The sequence below is a fragment of the Ostrinia nubilalis genome, chromosome 30 (assembly GCF_963855985.1).
Source record: "Ostrinia nubilalis chromosome 30, ilOstNubi1.1, whole genome shotgun sequence".
NCBI classification, from domain to species: Eukaryota; Metazoa; Arthropoda; class Insecta; order Lepidoptera; family Crambidae; genus Ostrinia; species Ostrinia nubilalis.
In genome coordinates this window covers 853,298-869,352 of record NC_087117.1, presented here as the reverse complement: position 1 = coordinate 869,352, position 16,055 = coordinate 853,298, and the positions used below count along the sequence as shown (strand labels likewise).

The 16,055-nt window shown below is 39.4% G+C and overlaps 1 protein-coding gene and 1 long non-coding RNA gene across 3 annotated transcripts in view; both read right to left on the bottom strand.

Annotated features, from left to right (window-relative positions):
- Window positions 1-3: 3 nt before the first annotated feature.
- LOC135086199 (uncharacterized) lies at window positions 4-4,810 on the bottom strand. Of its 2 annotated transcripts, XM_063980998.1 has the most exons (4): window positions 4,716-4,810; window positions 3,043-3,114; window positions 1,456-1,589; window positions 4-718 (listed from the first exon to the last, which is right to left on the bottom strand). In XM_063980998.1, the coding sequence occupies exons 1-4, from the start codon at window positions 4,753-4,755 to the stop codon at window positions 548-550; spliced, it is 417 nt and encodes a 138-aa protein (XP_063837068.1). In that variant the 5' UTR covers window positions 4,756-4,810; the 3' UTR covers window positions 4-547. The 2 variants fall into 2 exon arrangements, with proteins under 2 accessions (XP_063837068.1, XP_063837069.1); XM_063980999.1 differs by lacking the exon at window positions 3,043-3,114.
- Window positions 4,811-8,648: 3,838 nt separating this feature from the next.
- The window catches only part of LOC135086038 (uncharacterized), an 82,610-nt gene continuing 75,203 nt past the window's right edge, over window positions 8,649-16,055 (bottom strand). The window contains exon 2 of the long non-coding RNA XR_010260272.1: window positions 8,649-10,845. This is a non-coding gene — a long non-coding RNA (uncharacterized LOC135086038). The remainder of the gene's footprint in view (window positions 10,846-16,055) is intronic.

Sequence of the window (16,055 nt, the reverse complement as noted above, 5' to 3'; positions counted from 1 at the left end):
CATAATTTAGTAAATACCTAGCTACTTAATTTTTAAAATTCTTAACTTAATTTGTTGAGATTTTGTATCGTGTCCAGCCAACATCGACACAAAATAAAAAAGGCTTGCGGATTTTTGAAAACTCACCAAAGAAAATTCCAAAATTACATTCAGTTTAAGTTAGCTATTACAAAAAATGTCCATAGATATACATAGTTGTCAGTCTCGGCTAGTTTACATGGTACCCTAATAATTAATTTTAAATCTAATATTGTACTTAAAAGCTAGCTTTGCTATAATTTAGTAAAAATATACTCAGGTGACTCTCATTCTTACAAAATTGACGGTCAAAATGCTCTATCTTCAGCAATTTACTGGCCAAAAAGACCATTTTAAAAAAAAAAAAGTTTGTCAACTTTTTTACATGTTTATTTTTCACTTCATAGTTAATCTGTAAAAAAAATATGGTGGCTAAACGCCAGACGCGCAATCCAAACTTTTTTTAAAGGTATATTGCTGGCCATAGAGACATTTTGAAATGGTATTGCAGCCTTTAAAAATTTAAAACTTAAGCATCATACACGATCTGCATGTGATTGTCGACCGCATCTTCGAAGGGGTAAGGTTTGAAATCGTTTGAGAGGCTGGCGTACCAAGGCTCTGGTAGGCTTTTGACCAAATATACCGGCATTTTCTCCACTTGATTCTCTTTCGTCTCTTGAGGGTTGGGAGACCAGAACTGCGGAAGAAAAATTAAATTTAATAAAGGCCCCACTAGGTGGACTGACGATCTGGTGAAGGTAGCAGGAAGTATTGGATGCGGACAGCGCAGGACCGGTCATTGTGGAAATCCTTGGGGTAAGCCTTTATCCAGCAGTGGACAATATTTGGCTGAAACGAATGAACGAATGAAACTTTTCCCACTTCTCGTTCGCTGCTGCAAGTCCTGTGTAACCAGGATTTACAGCTGGACTGCCAATAACCCAACCATTGAAGGCCAGTTTTGTTCTAGGGAAAGTTAAACTGACATTGGACCTGCAACGACCTAACTCGTCCCACGGACGTCGTTAGAGGTGACTGAGAGAATATGTGAATTACTAGGCATCCCCCAACCCGTCTGGCCAGCGTGGGGAGTGTAAGCCTAATCCTCCATTCGCCTCTGGTTTAGAGAGTGGAGAGAGACTAATGACCTGATGATGGTGACAAAAAATATGTTCAAAACTCAACAATCTCACACTAGCAGTACGTTACCTCTTGTTTTGTCCAACGACAGTTTAGCTTTTCCCGGGACAAACTTGGCCTTCACTGGTTGGGTTATGGCGGTCAAGCTGTAGATCCTGGCTACACAGGAGTTGCAGCGGTAAGAACGAGAGGTGGGAATAGTCCCGTCTTCTTCTGCGCGTACCTAATAGGTACTATAAACCTGCTTACACGACCGTATCACAAAACAAACTTCGATTCGACTAACTCTCTCACCTTAACGCCTTCAGGGCCGCGTTTCTTCCTCAGGTAGTTGAAGCAGCACGACCTGAAGTGCCTGGTGCCGCATGCTGACGCGCACTCACTCCCGCAGGAGTCGCAGGATATGCCAGCAGCCCACAGGGTGCTGCCTGGAAGGAAAATAGCAAATTCTTACCTTCCCACTTATCTATTAATTTCTATTCTACACTGGACCTCAAAGGAAAAGGTTAGAAAAGCTATACCTAAGCAAATACCACTCACTGATTAATCACAAAATCTCAGAAACTATTACCTACAAACTTTAAAGGCAAGTAAGATCCATATAGGAGTGTAGACATCCGCCAAAAACGGATTTTACAAAACTCTACCTTTATGGGGCTAAAACGGGCTCCAAGCGTACAAAGTCGCGGGCAGCCGCTAGTCTTCTATTCTTTAAAAGTAAGTAGGTACCTGACTAGCTTTGTAAAACAAAACATACTGGAAAATCGTAGGTTTATTTATTTTTATTTATTTTGCATTATTGAAAATAAAATAAAAATTGAATAGTCAGGTCAGGACATAGATAAATGTATCTATGGTCAGAACACTTTTGAAGATTTGAAGATTTTCTAACCGACCCTTTTTCTTTGCGGTCCTGTGTAATAAAATTTTAACTAACTTTCTAACACAGAGATACACAGTTACCATGCCATAATAACTACAAGGGACGCCCTGAAGAGAGACATTGACATACTATAGGAAACAAAAAAAGGAAGTCGGAAGAGACAAGAACATGATAGATTTAGACGAAATCTAAAAAAAGTTCATCTAAAAAATTAACATTAAAAATATCTGAATCAACAGACATCTAAAGTTGCAACTAATCATGCAACATCACTAGTAACAATAACCTAAGTTTTATTTACTTTACTCTGAGAAGAATACACCCAACTAAACTTAACGTCCATCTCTACATAAGTAGTCCTTTGTATTCAAGTCGGTAAATTTACTTTTGGAGCTGTTACGGTTCCTTCATTAAACCAATGATCAATCAATTAATTTTTTTTGTCGTTAATTGATTTCACGTTAAAATTTGTACCTACCCACTGCGTGACGCAGAGGGTAGTGTGAATTAGAGATTTGTTCGTTGTTTATGGATTACACCACAGATAATGATATGATTAAATGTCAGTTAGTTCCGTGGAGGGTAGTTTTGAACGGAAAGCAATGCCGCTCTGTTTTATTAGATTTAATTTATTATTTAATGGACTTAAGTGCTCAAATATGGTGTTATTTTGTGTTTTAAAGTGCAGTGAAGTGATAATTAATATAAAAACATTGAAACACTTCGAATTTGAGCGCACGTTGAGTGTCGAGTGGGTTGTTGTATGAACAACCCGCCTACAAAATCAACGAAAAACAATAGAACTAAAACACCCGTGTTCTATTTGTACAACTAATTCAAATCAAAACTAATACTCCACATTGGCAGAAATTTAACCTCCCATAAAGGAGGTTTGTCTGTCATTAACAAGAAAAAAGAGTTCTTTTAAAAAGAGACAATTTTACTGGCTCAAATTGAAAATTAAGAGGACTATGTTTGGTCGTCAAGTTTAATGTTACCTGATGGCTCAAAGTCTTCCGGGGCCGTAGCATCCTTTTTGTGTTTCCTAGAGTCCGCCTGGGACCATGTCGCTGACAAAAGCGATAAGTTTTTAATGAAAACTACATTAAATTCTATAAACTACATTAAAATTCTGTAATTACGTGCCTACGTATGGACAATACCGATATCATCTTCCAAATTAGTAGGTATTAAATATTTCAAAAAAATCTAGCAAGTAGTTTAGTTAGTAAAAAATTTAGCAAGCTGCAATGTTTTGGAAATTGTTGTGTGGGTCATTCCACAAAAATATGTCAACTCTTAGTCCGCGCCACATTTCACATGAAATATTTGTTAATATTTTATTCCAAAATTGTTAAATAACAGCTCGCAATGTGCTTTATTCATCACCCATTTATATTTTTTGAAACTATTTTTAAACCATCTTGAATTCCTTTTGAATGACCCAAAACGTCATTCCCTAGGCATGTCCGTACTCCAAAAGTTTGTGTTTTGGGACCCACAGTTATAAAAACATCAACTTTATCCTTTGTTTTAATTAACGAATAATCTATATAAATGTATATTACACCAAATTCTATTAATATTTTGCGGTTGCAATAAACAATAATTTGATTTTCTTTAGTTGAAAAAGAGTCTACAGCTTTTAGCGTCATTCCCTCGCCACGCACTGGTTTTATAATTTTGCGCTTTATTATGTATTTAGAGTGAATGCCATTTAGTTGAGTTTAAAGTACGATACGAAGTTATCTTCAGACCATACTTGCTTTGCGGTAGCCGTTTTTTGAATTAGTGCAAACGTGCCAGTTGTTGCGGAAACATGTGTTAATCCAGTCACTTCGTCAGTCCCTAGTTGAGTAGCTTTATTGATTACAATAAGAAATTGTATATAATTTAATTAGTATTTACGTGTGGTTTTTTGGCTTTTTTCGGCACATCGTATTAAGCATCTTATAATATAAAGTTAATCTGCATTTGTGTTAAGTTTTACTCCGAATCGTCAGTCCCTAGAGCGTCAGGCCCTAGCTTTAAACGGCACTTGGGACTATATTACTAGTTAGGGAATGGTGTTTTTTATATAGTGATAATAACAAAACAACTACATTATGTATATTAACTTATCTATAAATGTTAAGGTTATAAGTTTTATACTTTATTAGAAGTCATATAGGAGTAATGTAGTATGAAAAAATTGAAAATTATAATTTCTCCTAAAATAAAGCATAAAATGACTGGCCCTTTTAGACATAACATAATTAATTAATAAACTATAATTTACACTAATAAAGTATTCAAAAGCATCTTAAAAAAGTTACGGACAAAATGACGTCGAAAATATACAGATTTTTATGGAATGACCCGTGTATACCTGTAATTGGCAAACATATTTAAACTAAAACCCCAATATGTGTTGTATACTGTGAATGTCTTAAATGTGTTTTGCTGTTGGTGTACCTTTATCAATAAATAAATAAATAGTTTAAAATAAAATACGAATAAATAAACGGCTGGAATCTGGAAAACTATTACAATAATATTTTTTTTACTAGTCCTATATTAAAAGATGGTAAATTTAATAAGTAAACATAAAAAGATTTGTGGTAATTTATAAAAATAAATTAGCTAGAAAGTCTCGTTTCTTTTTTTGATATTATTTAATTTTTAAACTTACCAATCAGCATCAATGAAACAATAGCTGCTATCTTCAACATCTTTAAAAAGTAAAACGTCAACTGTTCCCGCCAAAAGTCACAAGATGGCGGATGAGCAGCTGCTGACTGAATGGTGGATCTCCACGGTTTACCCCTTTTTATATCGGGTGGAGTTTGCTTACTTTATATGCGTGGGTGATTTCAAGGGGTGGAAAGATACTTGGAGCATTTGCTTACAATTTCTTGTGATTTTCGAAAAATCTGTGCTAGATTTGTAGTTTTAGGGAACCCGTAATACAGATAATTTCTTTTATTCACGAAATGTCACAAGTTATATATTTTTTTAATTTCAGTTAAAAATACAAGTTACCTAACTCAACTTTGCTTACAAAACCTTCCTACTGTTTAACACAGATAATCCGGGCCTTTTCTAAGCGAGAGTGAATAGGCACTTACAGGGCAGATATGTACCATCCTAGACTGCATCTCACTTAACATCAGGTGCAATTGCGGTCAAATAAGTTGCCTTGTTATAAGCATTAAAAAAACTTACATACGAATAAGTATATTGGTTTTTTATCAACCACTGAGAAGTGGGTCGCGTACCGAACGACTATGCCAGTGGTCCCGGATTCGATTCTCAACAGTTGCAAAGTTTTCTTTTCGATTTGGTTGATGCTAGAACTTGTTCTAAGTCTGCCTGGCTAGCTCCTACCATCTTATCCATGTCTGTCGCCATAATGTGACTGCAATTGGTGGTAAGATAGCCAGTTCCTCTGTAGTCGAGGATTCCGAGTGAAGCTCGCTTCCACCTTTGGCCTGATCATCACTTTCCATCAGGTGAGATGCAGGCAAGTGTACCCTTTTGGGTGACAGTGAAAAATCGATTTGCAGGTAGGTAGTACTAGGTCTTGCTGGTGGGTGGGTAGAGCTATAATAAGCAAAATATTTTTGAAATTCAATTAAAACCAACTTTTCGGGTTGGTCACCTTTAGGAACGGATCTTTGTTTTCATTAATTCGTTTATCTTCATCATTATTTCAGCCACAGGACGCCCACTGCTGAACATAGGCCTCCCCCAATGATTTCCACATCGCCCGGTTGGTAGTGGCCTGCATCCAGCGCCTTCCTGCTCCCTTTATTAGGTCATCGGTGGAAGGTGGACCGACGTCATCATAAAGGTAGCAGGAAGGCGCTGGACGCAGGCCGCTGTCAACCGGTCAATATGATCATTGGGGTAGGCCTATGTTCGGCAGTAGACGTCCTATAGCTGAAATGATGACGCAAAGAGACTGTCTGTATACCTACATACAATGTGAGTCACGTTAAAGTGTACATATGAAAATAGATGAAACTAGACCTGTTTTTATCGACAAAAAAGAAGTCAAAAAAATTTTGACCTCTTTTTTGTCGATTAAAATAGGTCTAGTTTCATCTATTTTCATATGTACACTTTAACGTGACTCACACTGTATAGGTACTACCTGTAAACCCTTGAAAAGGAGACCGACAATAGTGACTGAGTTACTTGCGCTGCTTCTTCTCAGCACTGGCCCATTAATCCCGAAGCAGTGGTAGGGTTAATTACTGGGACGTGTAAAAGTGCTTTTTAAAAGCCTACTTACTTACAAAATTAAATTAGTTTTATGAAATTTTTATGTGCCTGAGGACCCACCTCAATCAATCTAAAGAGGTGGTATTCAATACCATAGTCATAGCACGTCTCCTGTCCGATCGCTTTACATTTATATAGAAAAACTTCGGACGCGCGATGGAATATTGATAATAAGTTCAAAATAGCAACAAAGTAGCTTTGGGTTAAAATGATGATGTTAAACTTTTTAAATTAACCTAAACTAGGTATTGCCCGCGGCTTTGCACGCGTAAATTTCGGTCTGCCACAGAAAGAATCTCACTGTGTTCCCCTTTGAAAAATAGGGATAAAAACGAACATATTTTGTCCCGAAGTGGTGGTAGGGCAAGCTATATTTGAGATGTACCTATAAGCGCCCTGGAAAGGACCTAAGCATGTAATTTAGGTACTGAATAAAAACTTCTGGAGACATCCTGTTGTTTGCAGGAACCGTTTTTTTGCAACGTGTTTTATTTTATTACATTCACACGCACATCCCGTTTGCAGTGTCCCTCAAAAAAGTATCCCGTTTGCAGTAATCCGTTCGAATTTGAATTTGACACACACTTGTGTTCACACGACAGTTTTGCAGGATCCGGCAATACTGGATTCCTCAGAATTGCCGTGGGAAAAGGCCCTAATAACTGAATTTCATCTTTTTTTTTTTAAGATATTAGCAATTTGTATTGCACAAATTACTAATAGTCCCGTTAGCCCCTCGTGTTAAGCTAAATAAGCTTGTGTTACGAGTGGGCTCACCACAATAGTCAAGCGGCGGCGGGATTCAAACCGGCGTTCCTCGGATCTCGAGTTGGCAAGTCCGACTTCCTTCACCGTTCGGCTGGTTCGGCTATCGTGGTTGAATGGAGCTCTGTGATTGGTTCGTGTGTCACCCTGTGCGTCCACGCGCACTGTGAGCCTCTCATAATGTTGTGAACGGGCGTGAATTTCATTTAAGTACCTGCCTACAGTGATTTATGCTTGAGACAGACACGGGACTATTCCCACCTCTCGTTCCCACCACTGCAACTCCTCTGTAGCCAGGATCTACAGCTTGACCGCCATAAAAACCCAACCAATGCAGGTCAAGTTTGTCCCGGGGGAAAGTTAAACTCTCATTGGACCCGCAACGAATTTAATCAGAAGAACATAGGAGTTCGAAATTAAGGTTAGGTACTTGAGACAGACAGACAGTTACTATCCCATTAATATTAGTATTAAAAGAAATCGTTCTGATGTGTCATACACTCATAGCATTGTTTACTAACACGACTTCCAACTCAGGGTGTTTTAGTCTCATATTACTGTTTGAACGGGGTTGTGTGAAGGCAGCGGTTCTCAAAGGCTTTCGATTTGCATAGAGCAGTTGGATCGTTTCATCCACAAAGACGCGCCCCACCATTCCTCCGCTAATGTTTGAGTGTTACATCGGTCGGTACACCCTAAATTATCCAGGAGTGCACACGTATACTACAATAATGCCTTACGGATTTCTCGGATCGAACTCCCCGCACCCCGCGCGACCGAGACCAAACATTGGTGGGGCGCGTCTTCGTGGATGAAACGATCTATAAGTAGTAGGTAATACTCAAAGCGGATTTTGTGAAGGCTTCCTGTATGTAGGTATAAATAAGTAGCCTCTGCCCGCGACTTCGCACGCGTGGACATCGTTTTACCCCCAAGGGGCGGTTTCGTAAAATCCGTTCTTAACGGATGTCTACACCCTATAAGGAACCTACCTGCCAAATTAAAGTTAGATGTTATAGTTTCTGCGATTTCGCGATTAATCAGTGTTTTCTAGTTAGGTCTAAAGAACGTAGCACACTTATCAACCCGGAAAGGGATCGTAACCGTATCAACTCGAGGCGATATTCTTTGTATGAAACTCCATCGTTCGTTCGTTTCAGCCGAAAGACGTCCACTGCTGGACAAAGGCCTCCCCCAAGGATTTCCACAAAAACCGGCCCTGCGCCGCTCGCATCCTGGCACCTCCTGCGGCCCTCACCAGATCGTCGATCCACCTAGTGGGAGGCCTGCCCTCACTACGTCTTTCTGCTCGTGAAGAAACTCCATAGTGCAATTTATTCACAATTATCTGCACTGTAAACGCCTCGCCTCGCGGTTGACAGCACGCGAATTAAGGCGATGACAGCTCGCGAAAGGCGATACGGTGTTGATCCCTTTTCGAGTTGATAAGTCTGCTATGACCTTTAATTGAAATTTATTTTCTTACTCTCTCAAGAATAAAGATTTCACCAGGTATCGAACGCGTGACCGCTAAATCTAATGATCATTGAAAGGAACAATAAAACGCAACATATAAATTGGAATGATTTACTTAACATACACACCGAATTCAAAATCAAATTTAAACTTAAAATATATGTACAATAAAGAGTTATTTGTCTCAATACCCAATGGTAATTAACTAAATAATACAAAATAGTCAGTAACTGACAAAAAAAATTACACCTGTAAAGATTTTTGATTTAGTAGTCCATTATGTGCAAAAAATTACAAAAAAATTGGAAAAATCATTGTCAACCTTTTGGAAAACATTTGCACATAATATGTGTGTATGTAACACATCTTGAATAGGGATGATGACTGGGTAATACAATCGAAATTCTATTTAGTCCGTCAGACAGATAATAAAAAAATTTTGGACACATACTCAAGCGTGACGTATCGCACCATTTCAACTCGATGTAGCACTGTTATTATTTAATTATGAAAGAAAATAAAAAATATGAGGCTAATATTTTCTAATTATCTGTCTGACGGATGAATAATTGAAATTTTGTCATCTAGCCTATTCTTGACATGTGACTGTGACCAGCTTGTTGAATAAAAATATTTAAAACGGAGTCCGTTTTAATTTATCCAATTAAAGAAGTTTAATTGTGAAAAACTTTATGAATTTATAGTAGTCATATTATTACACATTTTTTGTCGGAAAATAGCACCTATTACAGTTTAATAAGATGCCACTATTATACGCACGCACACACTGACAAAATTCAGCTCACCTCTGACCTCACCACTAATCCACGCTAAATTATGTCAGTGTGTGCGTGCGCGCCGCATACGTATTGGCGCGCTCACATACAAACCACGCTCGGGCGTTTCTATGAAGATGACCTACTCATTTGAATTTACTCTGGCATAACTCAGTCCTGAGGTATGGAAGCGGCACGGGAGGGGTGACATGACGTGAAAAAGCATACAAGTCTGAAGCACGTCTGAAGTCTCGCTGACATTTGACACCACAACACCCTCCCGTGCCGCTTCCATACTTCCAGGCACTGATTGGCGGTTATCACACTGCGCCGCTCTCCGCCGCGGAGCGCGGGGCGACAGATTTAATCATTGTATGCAAGTACCTCAGTTTGTATAGAAAACACGCGCGGCACTTCACACTGACAACGCGTCCGCGCGCGGGATTTTTTATATGAAAATCACGCGCTCCGCGGCGGAGCGCGGCGCAGTGTGATAACCGCCATTCAGTTAAGCGTAATACCTATGCTTATTTCTGATTCGACCATTTACGGAAAACCGAAAATTAAATCAGGTTAAATACATAGAAAACGATTAAACTCCATAAAGTACCAATTTACAAACAAATTCATTCACAACCTTAAAACATACCGATTATTGCCATGTAGAAAAATAATAATTCAACAGTGTTGCCATAATTCATTCACCTGCATAATAAGTACCTAATACTAGTCTACACGTATGTCACATTTTATAAAATTGCATAAAAAATATTCTATTTTAAATCTGGCAAGAATTGCGTTCTAAAAAATTATCTACCTTTGCAAACACAGTTTTCTATTAGTAAAATTTATTGCTTATAATTTTATTTTATATATTATTGCACAGAAGTACAACTGGCGGACTTAATGCACACGCCTTCTCTGTCAATCAACCATGGCGTTAAAAAACAGTTTACTTTCTATAATTTTTAAATAGAGTATACAAAGGTCATAGCAGACTTATCAACTCGGAAAGGGATCAACAACGTATCGCCTTTCGCGCACTGTCAACCGCGAGGCGAGGCGTTTACGTTACGGTCCCGATAAGTGTGCGTTGCAGTATGGAGTTTCATACAAAGAATACTGACCGCCTCGAGTTGATACGGTTACGATCCCTTTCCGGGTTAAAAAATAAAAAAAAACATATTTTATTTAGGGCTTGTTCTAAGTCCGCCTGGCTAGCTACCACCATCTTACTTAAGTCTGTCGCCATAACAATGTTAACAGCATTGTTGTGTTCCGGCAGTTGGAGGTAAGATAGCCAGTTCCTCTGTGGTTGAGGATTCCGGGTGACGCTTGCATCCATAGTCCATATAGATTGTTTCATCCACAAAGACGCGCCCCACCAATGTTTGGTGCGAGCAATCCGTAAGGCATTATTGTAGTGTGCGTGTGCACTCATGGATGATTTAGCGTGTACCGATAACACTCAAACATTAGCGGAAGAATGGTGGGGCGCGTCCGAGTGGATGAAACGATCTATAGACGATCATTTCAGGTGAGATTTAAAAAAAATCACAACGAGGAAGCTCTTGGCCTGTATCTCACCTGATGGTAAGTGATGATCAGGCCGAAGGTGGAAGCGAGCTTCACCCGGAATCCTCAACCACGGAGGAACTGGCTATCTTACCTCCAACTGCTGACACAACAATGCTGTTAACATTGTTGTTATGGCGACAGACTTAAGTACAACCCGGTCCAGTTAACTGCGTACCTAGCAGCCGTGACGTCATATTGACGATCTCTTGTGCGGTTAAGGAGGAGGGGGAGTCGTTCGTTCGTTCATTAATTTCATTCATTCATTGATTAATTCCATTTACAATATACATTTGGCTGAAACGAACGAACGCATTTATTCATTTCATTTACAATATACATTGTGTAGGAAAATTCCAACTAGTTAGCTCGATCGAGTTGTAACATGGTAAAATTCCGGTCGCCGAGTAGATAGAATTTCGTGCAATGACCCCTTATCGCTCGCGCGTAATTTTATTGCTATCGCGACTGTGCGACGGGCGTCCGTAGTGAATGTGCGAGCGCGACAGCTATACAACACCGCGCGAGTAATAAGGATGGGTAGCTCGGGGTCATTGTACGAAACTCTATCTGCTCGGCGACCGGACTTTAGCTAGATTCCTTTTTGAAATAATAAACAAATGTGACACTACGCACAAAATCTCAATCGATCAAATGCCCTATCATCTCGGTCTTCGCTTTTTTGTCCTTCTCATGTCTTTTAGAATGCAATACTAGCTTGCTTCGCGTCATAAAACGTTTTTTGCATACTTCACATTCGTACCTACGGTCTCCTATGTGCATTTTCACATGCATAACCAAATTGTTCTTCTGCGTGAAACTTTTCGAGCAAATCTCGCAGGTGTGCGGTTTGATGCCCTTATGGGCCTTTTCATGGCGGTCTAGGTCTGCTTTTCTATAGAACGATGATCCGCATTCAACGCAGTTGAAGTTTTTTATACCTGCAACAAATGGCGACATGTTTTTATAATCATTGTTATATCCGTAGCATTATCAAGTGAGTTATAGAGTACAACAGCGTTCTGTCATAGATTACAAATCTAATTGGGTCTTTGGTCTATGACAGGACCGGCCATTGCTATGCTCATTGCTTTTCACTGCTATGTACGATGTGTGAATTTTCAACTAAGTACTTTAATGGAAATACAGGAAACCTCTGTTCATCAACACAGTCTTTTATTTTCTGCCAACGATAACAACTGGCGACGAGGATGGCAGAAAGTAAATCAAAAGGTAACCAAAAAGATAACCCACAAGATCGTCCGCACGTACCACCTAATTTCATAGAATTTTATGAAGGGAAACAAACCAGATTCAGCAGGTGGTTGGACAGGTTAGAGGGAGCATATACAATATTTGGAATTCAGGATGAAGACATCAAAGTGGCCTATTTTCTGCACTATATTGGTACTGAGGTACATGACACGTTGTGCGACTTGTTGTCACCGGCGGAGCCAAGGACACAAACGTATAGTAATCTTAAGAAGATACTGCTGGATCACTTTGACCCTCAACCCCTGGAAATTGCAGAATATTATACATTCCACCACAGACAGCAACAGGAAGGCGAATCGGCTCGTGAATACCTGGCAGCTTTACGTAAGATGGCGGCCACATGTGGATTCGGACCATTCCTCACAACAGCATTGCGAAATCAGTTTACCTGCGGAATTGCAGACAAACGTGTGCAGGGAAAATTGCTTGAAGTGAAGGAATTAACCCTTGAGACAGCACTTCAAATTGCAGTGGGGGCTGAAACACGTAAAATCTCTGAAAACTCTAACACAATAAACAAAGTCACAAGGATTACTACAAGTAAGTCATTAGTCTGCTATCGGTGTGGAGGGCCACACTTTGCAAATAAATGCCGACATTTAGATGCGGAATGCAGTTATTGCAAGAAGAAAGGACATTTGAAGAGATCGTGTTTAAAACTGAGAGTCTGAGAAGAGAGACAAAAGAGTGCAATGCAGTAGAGGAACTAGAAGAATACCAGGTACAGTGTATTAATAAAGTGGATTCTGACAAAATCATGATTAAAACAAAAATAAATGGAATACCTACTAATATGGAATTAGACAGTGGAGCTGCAGTATCAATTATAGAACACAATGAGTTTCTTAGAAAATTCCCTTTTCTTAAATTGGAAAAAACAAAAATAAGGTTGCGTTCTTATTCTAATAATTTATTACATGTTGTAGGAGTTGCTACCGTAGAGGTGGAGATACAAAATGAAAAGCAGAGAAACCTGAAGCTGTTCGTGGTATCTGATGTGGACAACAACACCCCTTTGTTTGGTCGTCAGTGGCTACGTCATTTTTTCCAAGGTAGAATAACTGATATCTTAAAGGTAAACTCAGTAAATTTTAGTAATGACTCTAACAACCATGCGCTAGGCAGCTTATTAAAGAAATATAGCATATTATTTGATGACTCTTGTTTGGGTGAAATAAAAGGAGAACCTGTGTCAATTCAATTAAAAGAAGGAGCAAAGCCAACATTTTTTAGAGCAAGGCCTGTACCTTTTGCCTTGCGAGACAAAGTAGGGAGAGAGCTAGATAGATTAGAAAGACAAGGTATTTTATTAAAGGTTGATTATAGTGAGTTTGCCACACCTATTGTTGCAGTACCAAAACCAAATGGCGAGGTTCGCATTTGTGGTGATTTTAAGGTCAGTTTAAATTCTCAAATAATAGTTGATGAACACCCTCTGCCTACTACAGAGGAATTGTTTTCGGGACTTGCTGGTGGGGAAAAATTCTCCAAAATTGACTTAAAATGTGCGTACCTACAATGGAAAGTCCGGGAACAGGATCAAAAATATCTCACTCTTAACACACATAAAGGACTTTATAAATGTACACGCTTAATGTATGGTTTAAACTGTGCACCTGCAAAATGGCAAAGGAAAATAGAAAACATATTAAAAGGTATACCAGGGATAGCTGTATTCATCGATGACATTCAAATTACTGCGGAAAATGACAAAGTTCATTTAGAGAGATTAGAATTAGTGTTTTCTAGACTTGCAGAATATGGATTAAAGATTAATTTAACTAAATCAAGCTTTTTACAAAAAGAAATAGAATATTGCGGTTACAAAATAAGTAAACTAGGGATACATAAGTTACCCTCTAAGATAGATGCTATACAAAAAGCCCCACCACCCAAAAACATTACAGAACTAAAATCGTTTTTAGGGTTAGTAAATTATTATGGGCGATTTTTAGGGAACCTAGCCACAACACTTGAACCACTACATAAACTACTCAGACTTGAAACAAAATGGGAGTGGACGATTGACTGTGACATAGCTTTTAAAAAAATAAAAAAGGAAATGCAATCTGACACTTTTCTTGTACACTATTCTACAAAATTACCAATTATTTTGGCAACTGATGCTTCGCCAATAGGAGTAGGTGCAGTTATATCACATGTCATGCCAGATGGTACTGAAAGACCAATACAAATGGCATCACAAACATTAAGTAAAACACAAAGAAAATGGTCTCAAATTGATAAGGAAGCATATGCTATAATATTTGGAGTCAAGAAATTTTTTCAATATTTATATGGCAGAAAATTCACTTTGCTGTCAGACAATAAGCCATTAGTTCAAATTTTTGCTCCAAACAAACCATTACCACACATGTCGGCTACTCGAATGCAACATTATGCCATATTTTTACAAACTTTTAACTATGAGATAAAATATAAATCTTCTAAAGAAAATAGTAATGCTGATGGGTTGTCACGTTTACCAATTCAAATGAAAGAAACAAACTTATGTGAAGAATCTGATATTATTGAAATAAATCAGATCACAACCCTACCAATAACAGTACAAGAATTATCTGCTGAAACTTGTAATGATGTGCAATTAAAAATACTATTGGAAAATTTATTATTAGGTAAAAAACTATCTCCTAAAGACAGATTTAACATTGACCAAAGTGAATTTTCTGTTCAAAGCGGATGTATTATGAGGGGCCAAAGAGTAGTAATACCAGTGAATTTAAGGAAGAGAGTTGTGACGCGCCCTGCGACGCATCGACAGCCCTAGCACCGAGCGCGGAGATTTTGACAACCCTACGGCTGCGCGGCCGCACGCCGCACGGACCGAGTTAATATAAGAGACGGCGGCGACCGCGGGCGCCTAGCATTCGCTCGGGAGCCATCGCAACAGCCAGACGATCGCGCGCGCGTCTACGGTTAATTGCGCAAGAGTCCCTAGCGAATAGCTACCCTCACTGTTCCCACTAACCTGGCTCGATAGGACTTTCTGCTCGCGCGGTTTCCGCGACACGAGCGAACCATCGCTGCCTGTATTCACATCCAAATCCCTACCGAGTGCATGCTTTACTCAATCCCGACCTGCGGTAGCAATCCCGCTGCCACCCTTCCTGTAATTCCTCCCCACTCGCCACGTAGGTCCCAAGCCTTTTACCTTCGGTGCACGAATCCCCACTTCGTTGACCTCGGTTACCGATTTGGGAGCGAACCGTCCTACCCCCCTAGTTTATAAGTATCCAAACTAACACTCGCTAAACCTCGCACAGGGCGCCGCCCCTCTCGCGGATACGTAAACTAGTCTCGGGACGCGAACCGGGCGCGTCGCTATCCCTCTCGTCATAGTAGATTTGCAATTGTGGAATAACTTGTTCATTATTTAAATAATAGTAATTTAGAGTCAGTGAAACTAGAATAAGTAAACTATTGTGGAACCTGAATTATAAGTGCCATTGTGTTATTGATTGTGCGTTCCCTTGGTCAAATATCCCTGTAGGCATCCTGGATAGGTACACATCCCTCATCGCAGAAGGCGAACTGGGACTCAGTACTAAACAGCGGGGTGTCAGACTGAGCTAGCTTAGACGCCCCGTTGCAATGGCGCCCAACTAAATAACCCACGGAACCTACAAGGATCACCAGATCGCTAGAGAAGCGAAAGACCAAAAGGAACGCAAAACTTCGCACCCGACCAAATTGATAAACACACATGTCAGAACCGACATCTTGGATATACAAACTCAAGAAGACAGAACTTGAGAACGAGTGCAAAAGAAGAAACATAAAAACGGAGAACAGAACCGTACAAGAACTGAGACAGAACCTCACAGAAGTACTCAGAACCAAGCAATCACGTCAACCAA